The sequence below is a fragment of the Taeniopygia guttata genome, chromosome 1 (assembly GCF_048771995.1).
Source record: "Taeniopygia guttata chromosome 1, bTaeGut7.mat, whole genome shotgun sequence".
Classification (NCBI taxonomy): Eukaryota; Metazoa; Chordata; class Aves; order Passeriformes; family Estrildidae; genus Taeniopygia; species Taeniopygia guttata.
In genome coordinates, this window is record NC_133024.1 from 15441307 (window position 1) to 15457916 (window position 16610).

General features: G+C 37.5%; 1 protein-coding gene across 5 annotated transcripts in view; it reads right to left on the reverse strand.

Annotated features, from left to right (window-relative positions):
• Positions 1 to 554: 554 nt before the first annotated feature.
• The window catches only part of EPHA6 (EPH receptor A6), a 380709-nt gene continuing 364653 nt past the window's right edge, over positions 555 to 16610 (reverse strand). For all 5 annotated transcript variants that reach the window (XM_072923989.1, XM_072923993.1, XM_072923978.1 and 2 more), the window contains 3 exons: positions 15857 to 16050; positions 13389 to 13538; positions 555 to 10445 (listed from right to left, as the gene is read on the reverse strand). In XM_072923989.1, coding sequence (XP_072780090.1) covers positions 10331 to 10445; positions 13389 to 13538; positions 15857 to 16050 — 459 coding nt within the window. In that variant the 3' untranslated portion in view covers positions 555 to 10330. The remainder of the gene's footprint in view (positions 10446 to 13388; positions 13539 to 15856; positions 16051 to 16610) is intronic.

Here is a 16610-nt window from a genome sequence, read left to right on the forward strand (position 1 = left end):
TGAGGTAGGGTATGGTTATTGTATATGGCATTCACTTCTCTGTGAATCGTCCTGCGTTGCCCTGGCATTATTTACATAATAAGATCAGTTTTAAAACTGCTCTTGTCAGTGAAAGCTTTGACAAATACTAGAGGAGTTGCATGGCTCAGTGAATCACCATGAGGAGGGTGAACAGTACTGTAGAATCTTAATAGCACATTAAAAGCCATTTAAAATTCAGATTCACAGTGTTTCCCAAGAAGGAGAGAGCACGGCTGTTTGCAGCTTTTAATGTGTACAGTTTTTTCCCCTGATGCTGTGAAATGTATATGCTTTTTAAGTGTGAATGCTCAGTGGTAAGCACAGAAGAGCATCTTTTAGCTGAAAAAACAACACCACCCCGAAGCATCTCAAGTGTTGGAGAGTATTGCCAGTCCATCTTTATTAGTATACCACCCTGTGTAAAGCAGCTGGGTTTTTGTTTTTTTGTTTTTTTTTTGCATGATCATGTATGGCTTCACCGTGGATCATTATATTAGAAACTTTAGGCCAAACAAACACCATTAACTCAAAAATAACCACCAGTACTGTAACTTTTATTTGCTAATAAATATCTTAATAAACAGGCTTACCCCATCTGTAAGACCTGATAATGCCTCTTAGGAAATCATAGAAAAATAAAATACAATAATAATCAATAACTTGTACTTTGTACAAAAATCTCATTATGTTGCTCAGCAGGTAGTTTTGCCAAACCCCATATTCTTTCTGCAAAGAGATGGCATATGTGATGCAATTCACCTTAAAAACACTCTAATGTTGAGAGCTGAGCATTCTATTACACTATTAACTTGTAGGCATGCCAGCACATGAAAATTTACATGAAACATCATAGTATCATAGGAATAGAATCATAATAATAAAGAAAAGAAGATAACGCCACTTTTCAGTAAATAATAACAACTTCACCTCTAATATAAATTCCCCTTGGGACTGCAAATCAGTAGGGTAAGCTTTTTATTCCACGGATATTCCTACAGTACCGTTATAAACAGGCAAAAAGAAAATGCAGTGGGAATTGTGTGGGAGATGTATGAGGTGAAGAAAAGGGATTCTGGGGAGTGAGGCAGTCCCAGGGGGAAGCATCGACACTGGCTGTGCAGTGTCCATCCCCCAGGAGCAGCGGCTCCAGAGCCGCACGGCTCAGACCGATGGAGGCAGAGCCCAGAGCCGCTGGTCCTGCAGCACCAGGGCGGCTCTGCCGGGAGATGAGTGCTGCAGACTGAACCACGGGTAGTTGTCATTATTCAGATACGTCTTGGTTAAAGAAGCAATGGCAAAACAAACCTTAGCAAGGGTCTTTAAAGAAAAGGTGGGTTTCAGACTACTGGTAAGGATATGAGATCTGCGCTGAGGCCATGGTTTGATTTTGTAAAATAATTTGCAAGTATTATGATTATACCATTGCTTTTGAAGCCATCTACCTCTGAAGTTTTGACATGGCTGCTTAAATATATAATCTAAAGTGTCTGTCATCAAATATTTATTCATATATACACATACATTGATACATTTTATGGCTATGCTAGAACAGCAAACTATGAAGAGCAGTCATATTTAGTTTTGTACAATCTAATTTCACAGAAGAGACAGAGATTAAAACCCCTTTTAATTCAGATACATTTAAAACCAACACACAGAAATAGATAGAGGCTATCCTGAGAAAACATACCAACCACATTATCTTCCAAAAGTAAACCAAAGCTAATGTTTGGAAGGTAGCAAAATATTATTTTTGTATTTTTTTTTTCTGTAAGTCAAAGTGGTTTTTCTTTAAAAAGTGATGACAAAATGAAAACTGTTAATTCCAACTAGATCAATGAATGTTGCTTTGCTAGAAAATAAACTATTGCCTCTCAGTAAACAGGGTTTCACATGATCTTTTAAGGATTTTTTTTTTCTTGCTAAATTGCAGGCGCAATCCTGAGAAGTGCAGAGAAGTTCCCGAAGTCAGTAGGATTTAAACCACACCAGAGAAGAATGAGCCCTTTTTATATCTCTGGGTGTTCAGTCACGGCAGCGCTGCATGTGATGTAACTGATACCACCAGAGAATGTTGATATTGGCCTCAACAGAAGCAGATGGAAGGCTCTGGGTAAGAGCAACAAACACTGAATCCCGTCACCAGAGTTAACAAAGAAACAACTTTTTCCACTTTTAGTGTGAAATAGACCTCTCAACCTAACTTAGAAGAGTTGAGAGAAGAAATTGCTGCAGAAGAAGTGGTAGTAAAAACACTACACTGCCAATTCAAAGCTCACTGTTTCTTGGACAGAGGCAAATAGGGAATCATGGCCAACAAGCTGTAAAATGCTCACAGGTTTCCTTATTAGGAATCTTGGAATGGGATGGTTTTCTTCAGATAGAGAAATAGTAAAAGAATCCAATAAATGGAACCAACTAAGAGGGCATTTGTTATTTTATTTGCTATTGTGCCATTCATTAACTGGCAAATCTGAAAACTTAGACTGCAGTGCACCAGGAGTACGAAGCAGCTTGTTCAAAGAGACAAATCATCAGCCAGCACTTGTATTTTGAAAGGGAGATCATATTGCATCCTGATTTATGTTTAGGAAAGAAGAAAGATAGAAAATTCCTATTTGCTTTGGAGGTTTTGTTTGTTTTACGGGGCTGGTGGTTTCATCCTGAATTTAAATCCAGGAGTTTGGGAAATTATCAGGGGAAAAAAGCTCCACAAAGCCAGACCATTTCTGCTAGATACCCTATTAGACATGTAGGTCATTTAGGTAACTAATTACAAAGTCAGAGTTGACCATCCATTCCAGAGAAAATAACAAGCACTGTAGCACCCAACTTTTGTACCTTGCATTTTACCTTTTCCATGTTGAAGGTAACCACAGCTTACTTGATCACATCCCTGAGGTAGCAACCTTTTCTTTTAGGCTCAGTGCACTCTCTTCTCCCCATTAAATGAGATCATCTCTTCCAGGAAAATCTGTAGAAACCTTTGATTCAAAACCTGTTTCATTCACTTGATTTCTTATGGATACATAAGATCATGCCCTGAGGGACCAACCTACATCTCAACCTGAAACACTTCAACAGAACAATTAAAATTAAAACCAGCAAAAACTTTTAGCAATCCATCTGAATGACAAGACAGCTAGTGTCCCAATAAATGTTGGTTCTCTAACAAGAAATTACCCATGACAGTACTGGGGTGCAGGAAAGGAGAGTCTGTTTGCAGAGCTGGAGCCTACCTACAGAATATATGGACATTGGGTTATCCCACTGCCATGGAAGTCAGTAACCAACTCTCATTATTTTAGATCACAGCAAGATTATTGCCTGTTGACACAGAAACTTTTAATTTCTCACAGTCACCTCACTCTCCCAGGAATTAATCGAGATGTTCATTAAAATAATTCAGCAGGATTTGGAAGTACTGGGTGTGGTAGAGCAGAACTCGCCCAAGTCAAAAATTGAACTTCCCAAATTGACAATTAGTAACAAATAATCTACAGATTTGGAACATTGGCTGCACTTTGTCTTTTTCAGCTAATCCTATTTTACACAAAGAGACTGTGATGGTAATTTATACAGCTCAGAGCATCCAGCTTCTTAAAGGAAAAAAATAATAATTCTATTATGCTTTTCCTTTTTCCTATTAATAATTTTCAGTTAAAGACCAATCTGAATGAGAGAAAACTGAAAACTTGGTTTCTAAGACAATGTTAATGGGCGATTTCTATGTTTTATTATTTATTTAGGTTCCTCTCAAGAAAGTATGTAGTTATAAGCTCAGTATGTAGATATAAAAACTATTAGTCATTCAGAATTTGGTCCACTGGACTTTCTAATATAAATTATGATATCTGTACTTGTTTTTTTTTGTCCTGGGCTAGAACCTGAAAGGTCAGAAAATAGGGTGTTTTTTTTTCCTTCTTATCACTCAGAACATTAGGTGGTGATGATACTATGAAAATAGTCCCTAGACTGTTTCATTGGGCACTTTTCCATGACCCACAACCAGAAAGGAAAATTTGGGTTCCAAAGCAGATTTCTCCCAAACCTGATTTTCCAGATTCTAGATTCAAGGTTACTTTCTCCAGTCTCTTGATATCCCATAGTTCAGAATGCAGAGACCTGGATTTCTCTTTGAATTGTGGGTTTTCAGTGTCAGGGTTTTGGTTTACCTACCACTCAACATACATGCTGCTGCTGACCAGTTCTTCACTCAATTGTCAGAAATTAAGAGGTGTTAGTATAATAAGGCAAAATATCTTATCTCATGTTGTCTGACAGATACTTTATAGGGATTTTGATTTTTGATTATGCCGAACTCTAGTCTTATATAAATCCCATTTCAAATCAGCCTTTTTATATGAATTAAGCTGCACAAACTCAGAACTGTTTACAGATTCAGGAGTTTCTGAGGTGGCACTGAGATGTGTGCAGAACTAGTCAAAGTTCTCAGATAGATACAGGTAAAAATTTTGGACAGAAACAAAGTAGAACAGATGTGAAAACTTTAAATTACTTTGAGACAGATTTTTTAATTCTATTGTTCCCCCCATATCTTCACTGTCAGAACTTGCATTTTTTTATTCCAGTTTAATTATTCAGGTATGAAAAGATAAGATAATATGCTAAACTTTCTGGAAGAGATAGGTACTTGTGAAATCTCTTGCACAAAAGGTAAGTAAGATTAACTCATGCAGGATATTTAAAGAAATATACACATAAATAAATTCCACTGAACTGGTATCACCTTATTTCACATATAAAATATGGAAATATACTTTAATCTATTTTTTAACCTTAGGTTTTCATCAACTGTTGTTGTTTTTCCCTTCTAAAAGTCAGCTTATGTTTTTATGCTATATGTTGGCATATCCCTACTCATACACCCTTGAAAATTTCTCTCATTTTAACCTCCTAGATGTCTATAAATGGTCATTTAAAAGAAAATAATTTATACATTCTGTAAACATCTTTGGTGGTTTCGGCAGATGAACTGAAAACTCTTTATAGCATGGACTCCAACTTCCTAGTTCTGCTGGCTCATGGGCACCTTGCTTCCTCTTTGAGATCACTAATTTCTACAGTAATCAGCTGAGTTGAAGAGAATTAGCAGGAAGGGGTTGGGTGAGGTGGCAGCAGAAGGGTGAGCAGGCAGCTTTCTCTGAGCTAGTTTGAAAATGTTTTTCCTACCAGTGGAGGAAAAGAGAGGCTGTCCATTTCCAGCTAACAAGCCAAGGAATTATACACACACAGTGGGAAGAACTATACACACACAGTGCATGCCACTAAAACTTTTAAAAGCAAATGGAGCAAATAAACCCTGTTAGTGTTGTTGGTAATAGGTAATTAATTCTGTAGGTTTGAAAAATCTGATATTATGATATACATCCTATTTACAATTCTTTATGTACATATAGACAAATATTTGAACCATAACATGTTCACCATATCTTGGTCCATGATCTGAGGAATTATATACAACACTCGTGGGGCAGTGTGCACTACTAAATACAGGATGTGATGGTGGAAAATTTTGTCAGCTGTAAGTACCTGGCACTATCTTATGCAACTCTTGGGTTTTTTTTTTGAGCTCCTTGGCAGAGTATGGACAGTTCTTCCCTTTTTATCTTATTGTAGAGGTTTTTTTTTTTTACTTTTCAGAGCTGATTAATTTGTCTCCCCAGGAGATTTCAAGGTCATTGTCCTCCTAAGAGTTAGCCCAACCCAACTCATCTTTCCTTCACTCTCAAAAAATAATTATAGTACTATTATAAAAAAGAAATTATCTTTGCAATTTATTTAGGAAAGATTCATTACAATTGGTGAACAAGGGTATTCTGGAAGAAAACTATTTAATGGAATACAGCGTTCTTCATCCATGTGCAAATGCTGCAAGTGTCTCTATTTTTTGTACTTTTCCTGAAAGATGCAATGGAAGACAGACTTTTTATTATGACTTTAAATGAAAAAATGTTGGACTGGATTAGAGGCAAGTCCTGCTTTTCACTCTCTGAAGGAATATTCCAAGACAGAGTGAACCCATGACAGGTAGTTACAGGTACACTGTGTTCTTAAGAGAATTCTGAGCTGCCAAAATGTGTCCCATAGAACCATTCCATCAGCTGAGGTAAAACAGTTCAATAAATGCTGCAGTTTACAACAGGGCCAGCTGGAAAAGAGGACCTGCTCTTCAATACAAGGTCAAGAATGTTCTGTGCTGTTTTACCTTGGTGGCTGATGTGGTTCCATGGGGTCATTCTGACATGGAAATTGCTGTGGGTAATGCAGTCTCACTAGGCACCTCCACAGTCCCAGCTATTCCTCATGGTGAATCTCAACTGATTCTGGATAAAGGGGGTCTGCTTGTTATTTATGACCCATCTTTGGATCTTGTAGGAATCTGCACTGAAAAAAGAAATTAATGAAGCCCTGTGTTAGGCTCATATGAAAAATGGCAAGTGGATAGTCAGTCTTAAGTGATGTAAAAATCAAAGTACTGCAGTCTATGAGTTCTGTGTCAGAATAATCCAAATAATACCTAATACAATATTGGACACAGAATGTTTGGCCATAACAACTAATTTATTTGAATTTATTGTTGAGTGCACTATTTGCAAATTAAGGATTGCTTTATGCTGTCTGATGTCCTGAAGCATGGCATGTTTCTAAGCTTTTATTGGACAGACAATGGACTTAAGTTCACAGGAAACAAAAAGGGTAAATTTTGTTTGAGAAAAATTTAAATGATGTGGCTCAATTCTCTTCCTTTCACCTCATGGCTTCCTGTTGTTTCTCAGTCATTCCAATGTGCAAACACATAATGAGTAAATTCTGCTAAAATTTCTGCTGTGCCTTGTTCAGTTTTAACACCATGAACATCATGAACAAGACCCCCTCTGTTTTACAGGTTCAGCAAAACGACTGGATGCAATTAAGGCATGAAATTCATCTGACCAAGCACAGATACTTGAATGGATGAGCTATCACTGAATGCAGAGAAACAGGTAAGAATTATTTCTTTATGACATCCACATTATAACACCTTTTTTTTTTTTTTTTGCTTGCATGTTGCACAAATAACATATGAACTTTCAATGGATACTTTTAGTCATAAAGCACTCTGCAATGTGGGCCAGATTCTCAAAATCAGCCTACTAAATTTGTTTTAATTTATCAAATTTAAACTCCAGCTGCCCACTGCAGTATGCAGGATAATTAGAGCTAATTTTCTCCTGAAGAAAGAATTTCCTGTAACAAAGAAGTTTACTCTAATTTCACATATACATTTGTGGCCTGTGCAGAATTAAGCTCACATTTGAAAAATTATTTAAAAAATAATACCTGTTAGGGTTGTTTTTTTGTTTTGTTTTTAAATTAAAAAAATATGAAAAAATCCCTAAACTAAAGCAAGAATAGACTAAGAATCAGCACAAGAGCAAATAAAACATTTCAAAAATGGGGAAAATGTAAATTTCATATATAAATTTCATACTGCACCACAACAGCAACAGAAAAACAAGCTGTGCAAAGCCACAAAATCCTGGATTTACAATGTTATTAACAAATGTGCTTACTCAAAGAATCCCTTGTTCTTTCCCTTCTGGTCACCCAAATTCTTGTTCATATAAAAAATATATCCGATTAATAAATGTTTTACTTTTTTATATTTTTTCTATTGAAAAAATATTCTCAGTAGTATGATAAATTTAGAAATTAATTTTCATTAAATATAATGAACTATAAATCCAGGTTGTGTGCATATAACTATGTCAATTCTGCATCCTCACTACCAGGAATGAAAAAAATGGCAAAAGACAATCTAAAAGTGCACATACATGGTTTGGGTGAGCTATGAAGGACTTTGAAACCCCATTAACAAATAACAGACTCATACCTCCTCAGTAATTTAATAGTGAGAAAGGCTCATACCACAGATGTCCTGTTGTTGGCCATGGAAGCAATGATAGGCAAAATGGATAATAAAATGATGAAGCAAAATCCACTTTTAAATTACTCTGTGGTGTGTTAATATTTTTAGAAAGGCTTCAGGTAGGTATAGTTTTCTTTCTGTAAGAGCACCTCTACCAAAAAATTATACAAATATGGAATTCAGGCAGAATTTTTCAAGTGACAGTCACAGAAAAGAACAAATGACTTTTTCCCCACTAAAGGGCTGTGACTCTGCAAAACTCATGTCCTTGTGCCAGACTGATGACTTCAGTGGGAATATTCTTGTTGACAAAATTACCTTTGGAGCTACAGTAAGATTGAAGCTGCCCTTCTTTAAACAAGCTCATCAAATTGGCATTGTAGAACAACACTGACTCTTGATCTTTAGAAAATTTGTTCTTCTGTTACATCTGCCCCCTTTTTTTTTTTTAATGAAAGAAAGAAAAATTTACTTAGTGTGTTACTATTATCTCATCTAAATTAATGCAATTATTCCAACATAAAGTGACAACAGTGAACCAGGCCTTGTGTGTCTTACTCTGTGATCTGGTTGGAAGCATAATCTTTTCTGAGTTGCTTTCTGATTTTCATTCTTTGTCACTGATATACAATGGCAGCCTTTTCCAAGACTTAGGAAATACCTTGTGATTTACAAGCTGTAAATGAAGCAGTAAATACCATTATGATTACACAAAGTAGTTAGTTCCTTTTGATATACACATAGATTATACTAATTACCCAAATGCACATTTTAACAAAAGAACTGCAGTGCTTGAGTACATTGGAATGCCAGGGAACTCAAATATCCCCTCCAAAGGACACAGGAATGAAGAGAAGCATCTGCACAGCATTACATGTGACATGCATTGTAGATCTGCGTGGGGTTCCCACAGCACACGGCCATGCGGTCCTGCCCCTGCTCCCAGGAGTGCATATCCCATGCAAAAGTTTGGAAATGTAGCCCAGCATGTCTGGGTCAGTTGTCTGAACAAAACATGGAAGCGGGAAGTCTTAGAGAGGTACAAATATCATGTTAGGCCTTTGCTGACATTTTCTTGCATGTAAATATGGCTATTGAAGGGCTCTAAAGGTTATACCTTGGATGTCCTTTAGAGATCTGTACTAAATGAAGATCTGGCCTGGAATAACCAGAGCTCCATTTCAGCAGAGTTTGCTTTTTAACTTCTAAAAGCAGTTAGAAGTAGGCTCAAGGCAACATGTTACCGCACTGCTGTCCTGCATCTCCTTTTCTGCCTTTGTGCAAGATTACTGCATCCTGCAGCCTGTAACTTCCAGCAGCAGTGGGGCTGTACTGCTGCCCTCGGCTGGAGGAGGATATGGCTGGCCTGCTCCTATGGGAATGATCCCATCACCCCACCCATGGCTGGCCCTCTGAGCTCTGCTGCTGGAGGTGATTCCCTATCCAACAACAGAGACCTGCATGTTTGAAACACAAAGCTCTTCTGAAATCTGTGTGTCTGCAACAGAGCTGACAACCGTGTTTTACATGTGGTCATGAGAACACTACAACCAGTTTTCCAGTAGTAGAAGCAAATGCTGAGTATTACATTAAAAAAAAAAAAAAAAAAAAAAAAAAAGGGTTGTAGGGTGGTGAGGAATCCCAAGGATAAACAAGTTTTCCAACCTAACCTAAAATTTAAAGCATAAAAAGTGTCGAGTGCTAAAGTAATTGAAAATCAAGAACCTTTCTTAAGATTTCAAACAGATTACTCTCACTATGCTTCCAATTATTCACACAATGAAAACTCACTATATAAAATCATCAGTCATTTCTGCAAACAATACTTAATGTTTTGAGGCACCAGCTTACCAGAATTCAAACTATTAGAAAGTAATATAATGATAGGACACATACATTTGGATTTAATTAAGAGATAAAATAAATATTTATGTTAAACTTCTTTTTGATTGCACATTTGGTGTTGGAAGTTACATGGTCACAGAACATGAAAGAAGTCAAATACTTTTTGATCTACCAGCAAATTCTAAATACATTGATAAAGAAGCCACACCAGGCCAAATAGATTACTACTTTCAAGTAAGTCCATGAAAGTTTCCCAAATACTGTTATACAAAGTTACACATCCATGCTGAGTTATTCATCAATGTGTAGCACGAGTCTTGCAGTAGGCCAGGATTTTATCGGCAGAGAACTGGTGGAGGAGCTGTGCAGTGTGATTAAAAATTCCGGTTTGGAAGCATTAACATAGAAGTACTTGTATAGTCTGAACTGGAGACTGCAGTTCTTGAAGTTGGGAAGAGCAGGAGGGAAGAATGAGAATATGTTTTCATTTTAGAAATGCTGAGGCACAAAACACAGTTGCTTCTATTACTTTCATACATGAAATCCTTTCTCCTGTATGTGCATCATGTGTAACCGCAAAGTCTGTAAACTGCTGACTATTCGTCTCTGGTGCCCAATGAGTGCAACTCCAATTCTTCTAATGTCACTGCAAGATAAAAAGTTTCATCTTTGATGCAAATATAATAAAGCCTCTGGTGCAGAAAAGAATGTAATTATATGATGACTTCTTCTCCAGGACAGTTCACCTCCCTGGCTATGGCATATAAGAAAGCTGCAAATTTTCAGTTTTTCTGCATCTGTCAATTTCAACTTTTGAAAAAACAGTAGTTTAATAAAAAGAATATAATAAAAAGATGTATTTACATCACTGGGTCTTAGTGCTCTAAATTGGTGATACTGGGGCTTATTAGTGATACTAATGGTCAATTAATCTTTCTAAATCTCAAAGACTAATCAGGTTAATTCCAATAGCCCATTTTTAGTAATGTAATTGTAGCAACTGTTTCCCACTCATACTTGTAAAAGACTGGGGCTTACACATTCAGTATTGCAGTTCTGCGGCAGAAATAACTGAGGTTGTGCTTCTGATGATTTGGGGAATGGTAGTGAGAGATGGTCTCAAGATCAAATTAGCAGTGAATCTTCCAGACAGACCCTGATTTCCCTCCCAGCTCCCCTTTATCTCATCTAGCCCTGCACCCCAGAGTGGGTAGCTCTTATCACTTGCAGGGCTCAACTCTTTGGCAGGAATAAAGTCAATAGCCACCAGAGTTCAGCACAATTCACCAACTTAGTTTTTCTATAAACATTCCCAGCAGCAAGATCTGAGAAAGATCACAGAGGTGCTGAGGACAAAAAAAATTCAGATATGCCAGATTTGTCCATTATGCAAATCCCACACTGGGACATAGACAGATATTGCCTGTTTATCCTCAAAAACTGTATGATGATAAAACCAGTAAAGTAGCTCATGGGATAAGGCATAGCCTTCATGAGTTTCAGATGTGCACTTCTAGATATCTGCATCTGATCTCCAGATTGGTATCCTCCAGCTGAGGAGCCACTGCAGAGCTTGCGACTATTACATGCTTAGGCTTAACATTCTCATGGGACATGATAGACAACACTTGATGTAAGCAAATATTGAGCATCTGAGAAGATAAAAGGAGTCAGTTTAAAGAATAAAACTTTACAGTGGAGAGTGGTTTTAGAAATGCAAGACTGATGCTTTGCATTTATCAAGGAAGACCTAGATAAAGCACAGAAAGAAGCCAGGTCTTGTGTAACACAAATTATTTGAAGAGACAGGGAATCACTCAAAAAGGTGAAATGGGAACTAAAGTAGAAAGGATGATAACCTTAGATTAGCTGTAAAAGCACAGTAAGACAGACTAAAAAGGAACTTGAGGAGCAAACAGAAAAAAAACCCCCAAACAGTAAAATAGAAAAAATTACACTTATAATAAGTCTTTTTGCAAACTCCCTGGGTACAAGAAACCTGTCATAAAATGTGTAGAGTTTAATGATGATTTGGGCATAAAAGAGCACTGAAGTCTTCCATTGTTGGAAGACTTAACCATTTGAGTTGACATTCACTGTGGAAGAAATTGAAATGACTCCCATGCCAGATCCTTTCTGGGGGACTTGCCAGAGTATCTGTCTGAAGTGGCTGCGGGACAGCTTATAGGACAAACTGAAAAAAAAAAAAAAAGGCAACAGCCTATGTCCAGAGAAGATTATATTTAGGCAAAAGTTCCAAAAGGAAGTGAAGATGAAATAATGGAGTTATTATCAGGGTTGTGAGAGAGGGAGTTATCAGCTGTGCTCCATATGTTAAAAAATTTATTGGTGCCTGAAGTATAGAGCATGGTGCCAGATAAAATGTTTCCAGGGAAGATCTGGGGAACCACAGACCCATGAGTCTGTGATCATTACAGGGCATAAGACAAACTACAGGAAAGTACAAAATTACTGGATGCTTGGATAAAGGAACTACTTGAGTCACCATGGCTTTTGCAAATAAAAGTTCTGTTTTATAAAATTACTTGTTTCCAATGGATGGAGATGATCCATTTGATACACCTCACTTGGATTTCCAAAAGCTTTAGAGAAGATTCCTCACAAAAGCTTTATAATGAAAATGAGGAGCAGCTTCTATGTAATGTAGGGTATAACATAATATGTAGCATAGTGTGGTCTTTGCATGACTAAATAACTGGTTTAAATACAGGAGGTTAGCAGTAAATTGTCAGGTTTTACAATGTAGTTATTGATATAAATCTGCAGGGACCTCTGCTGGGATATCATTGAACATGATTGTTCAGCAGATCAGTAAATGGTCTGGGAAAACAGGTGAGCAAGAGGTGAACAACTCAGCTGAATTGTTCAGGGTAGGAAGGGAATGGGGCAGCTGTGCAGTTTTGGAAGGATCTCACAAGACTAAGTGACTATGTCATCGTGCAATAGATGGAATTAGATGCAGGTGAGTATTAAATGATGCACATGGGAGAAAATCAGTCCTAACTTTAAATGTAAAATTTTTCAATCTTAACTGACAGCTATTAATACAGGCAGTCCTAGCATCAAATAAAAGATTGGGAATTTATGGGAAGGGAATAGAGAGCAAAACAGATTCCATCATCATGCTACTGTATGAATCCACAGTTTGCCCAAACACTTCTATACTGAGTGCAGGGTTTGCATTAAAAAACCACAGGGTGGTGTCAGAGATGGCTGGAACAAGTTTTTTAGTAGGACTGATAAAGTCTTGATGGTATTCATAGCAAAGTAAGAAAATATTTTTGCCACTGATTTCAGTGGTCTAGATCAAAACTGGCTCCCCAAGAAACATGCTCATCCCTGGCCTTTGGTTGTATTTGGTGTGGTCACAGAGTTGATCTATCAATTCTGGGTCTCTCCATCATACATTTCTCTTGTTTTGTTTTGCTAAATAACTGTATTTTTCTTTTGTGAGCTGAAGGAGGAAAGGAAATTAAAGCACTGTTCCATACTCCACAATATTTGTGTGTCTGCAGCATCCAAATTCAAATTAATTAGTCACTGTAGGGATAATAGATTATATACTTACTCAATATTCATTCTTGAAACCATATCCAAAGTTGTGAAACCTGCTGCCATGAAGTTATTTTTATACTGACCCATTTTTATGGAATCCAGCCAGTCACTGACTGAAACAAACAAAGGATATTCTGGAACTTCACCAGGTGAATCTGGCATTCTGTAAACAAACAAACAAACAAGCAAAAGTTACCAAGCAATACAAAATATGACACCAAATTTACCCTGGTAGACATAGGTTTTACTAAAAGGCAGAAGGAATAAGAGAGGAGTCTGAGTTGTAAAGGTCAGACCTTAACTGAGGATCTCTTTAACCTCTTGTCTAAAACTTATAAACCACTTCAGTCTGCCAAGCTGCACTACTTAAACAATACATTTTATTAAAGAACTGCAGCTCAGTAATACTCTGAGGAAAGGGCCTCTCCCACTGCACTTCTTTTTGTTCCCCAGAATATTTCCTTACAGATTGAGAAGTTCAGGATTATAATAATTTGTTGATACAGTAGTCAATGTAGAGGACAATAAAAATTTAGCATAAGGTGCAATTTAAAAAATTAAACCACCATGAGATGATTCTTACATTTATCTACAACCATGCCACCCCAGAAGGCTCCTTATTGTGATACCATTATTCTACAGGAACACTTTGATTACAGTACTCAAAAGCTAAGAGAAGCCAAAAGAATAAAATGTCTTTTCTTTGCTTTTACATAGAATTACATAGAGTAGCAAATAAAGTGGAAGGAGCTAATTTAGTCACATTTCTTTTGAACTTCTTTCCCCTAATATTATCACAACTGAAACAGAAAGATGGAAAAAAAAATATTGCAATTTTGGGGCACTGATTTTCAGTCTGCTGTTGTGTGCCACATTTGGGAGGGCTCACAACTTCCACTGTCTTTATGCATTTTGTGTAGAAAAATTGTATGAACAAAATGCAGAAAATGCACACTGCTGTTTGTAAAAGCTTTATGATAGTATTCAGGAGAAAGGGAGAAAGACACAATTTATTGTAAATGACAATTTAGACAGCAAAGGCCAGCCAGCATTTACTGATGGAACATGACTTCATGTGTAACATAGGAAGCAACATAGCCTCATATCTTAATGAACCAAGTTTCACCCACACATACTCAAATACAGTAAGTACAGTGATTTTCATTCATATTATCAAAATGACAGAGGGAGAAGCTGAAGGACAGGAGAACACTGTAAAGTACAAACTGTAATTAAAGACCTACCATGTCCCCTTCACATCTGAATTACTCTATGATTCTATAGGTTACCCCAAACTGCATCAAGCATACTCAAATGAATGGAAAAAAACTTTCACAAGCAGGTGAAGCCAGTCATAGTTCAATAGAGCATAGGTTTTTTAGAACTTAAGTTATGACTAAAAATAAAAAGAGATAAAAATACATTATTCTGATGCTAAATAAAGTGATCCAGTACAACTATCAATCCATATATATATATTTATATGCATACACACATAGAGGATGCTAACTCTAGGGCGTGGATATTTAATCCCACAAGTCTCCATAGTCTGTGTTGAAGAAATGGCTGTAGCCCTAACTCCAGGTTTTCCTACCAACTTCTCCATTCAGTCTTTCCCACAGCAAGGTACCAGCCCCAATTTTGCCTTGTTGCTCAGCCCTTCTCAAAAACGTTGAAAGGTTCTCAGCAAGCCTCACTCAGGGTTTGGGAAGCCCTTAAAAGTCATGGGGGTCTCCATGAAAGCACCTTTATCTTAAGGTGACTCTTAGTGACTGAAGAGAGTGAGGCCACTTGGACCTTTGCTGATTTCAACTGATATATGCAGGGACAGCTTGGATCAATAAGCCTACAAATACCGACAAATTCTTCCACCTCAGCCTTGCTTATCCTGTGGCTGCATTCATTTCTGAAATATTATTAATGAAAAAAAAACAAACCCCGGGCAACACTAGCAAGATTCTTTTGTGGGATGGTAACAGCATAGTCTCTTATTTGGTCACTGCTACCGTTCTGCTGCAGACAAATAAAGATTTAGCAAGCTAAGACACAGCTACTTTCTGCAAGATATTACTCCAAGTCAGTTGAGAAATTGCTTGAGCACTGTCAGATGGAGAGACAGGCTGCTGAATGGAGGAAAAAAATTACAAAGAGAAAACAAGCCCGTAGGAAAAACACATGCACCAAAAAAATAGAACAAAGAGATTCACAAAGATAAAGGATACATAATGCACAAACAGAACTCAGACAAAAATAATAATAAAAAAGCCTAATATAATCTGCATGGTTTGAGGAAGAAACCCTCCTTGCACAACAGTATATTAACAATAAAGCAAACTTGAAAAGTGCTTAAAATTATTTAAACCTGTATGACTTTATGAACTCATAACTTTGTGTTTCTCCCACTCCTACTTAATACCCTAAACCACATAATGATAGCCACTATGTGTTATGAAAAAACAGAATGTACCAAAAGGGTCTTACACAAGGACATCCTCCACTAGGGTGTGAAGGGTGCTGGGGTTGCGGATCAGCTTGTCCAGGAAGCTGACAATGTCACTGAATTTGGGACGGTGGTTCCTCTCCTTCTGCCAGCAGTGAAGCATGAGCTGGTGAAGAGAAGCTGGGCAGCCCATGGGAGCTGGAAGCCTGTAGCCCTCTTCAATGGACAGTATAACCTACAGAAGTACAATCTGTATGGTTACCAGGCATTAAAAGCTGAAAGGACAGTGTGACACTGATAATTAGGAACCAGGGATGATAAATTATCCATGGCACAGCCACCATCACTTTATGCATTGCTGGGGCTTCACTCGGGGAATCAGGACTTGCAGGGGTGTGACCAGAGGAGACAGGAAATATTTTGTAGGCATATGAAACACAGTAGGAACTTTTTTAGAGTCACTGGTCATCCTTTTCAAACAGCTAAGGAAGCAGGAGGGGAATAAAGAATTCACCAATACCACCATCTTTTCCACTTCAGGGGGCCACAAACTTACCTGGTGTGGCCACTGCATCCCACCATGCTCTAATATTTGCATTTTGACACAGTGTTTGTGTGTAGCAATGCCCCAGTACAATCAAGCACCACAAATACACATTGCGGCACCTGACAATTTACTTGGTATTCACATGTTTCTGCTGGTCCTTGGAGTATGATTAATTCTGGCAAGGTCTCCCACATCAAGTTACAGCAATGTTATTTTGCACGTTCTCCCTCAAAAAGCTAGATGTCCGA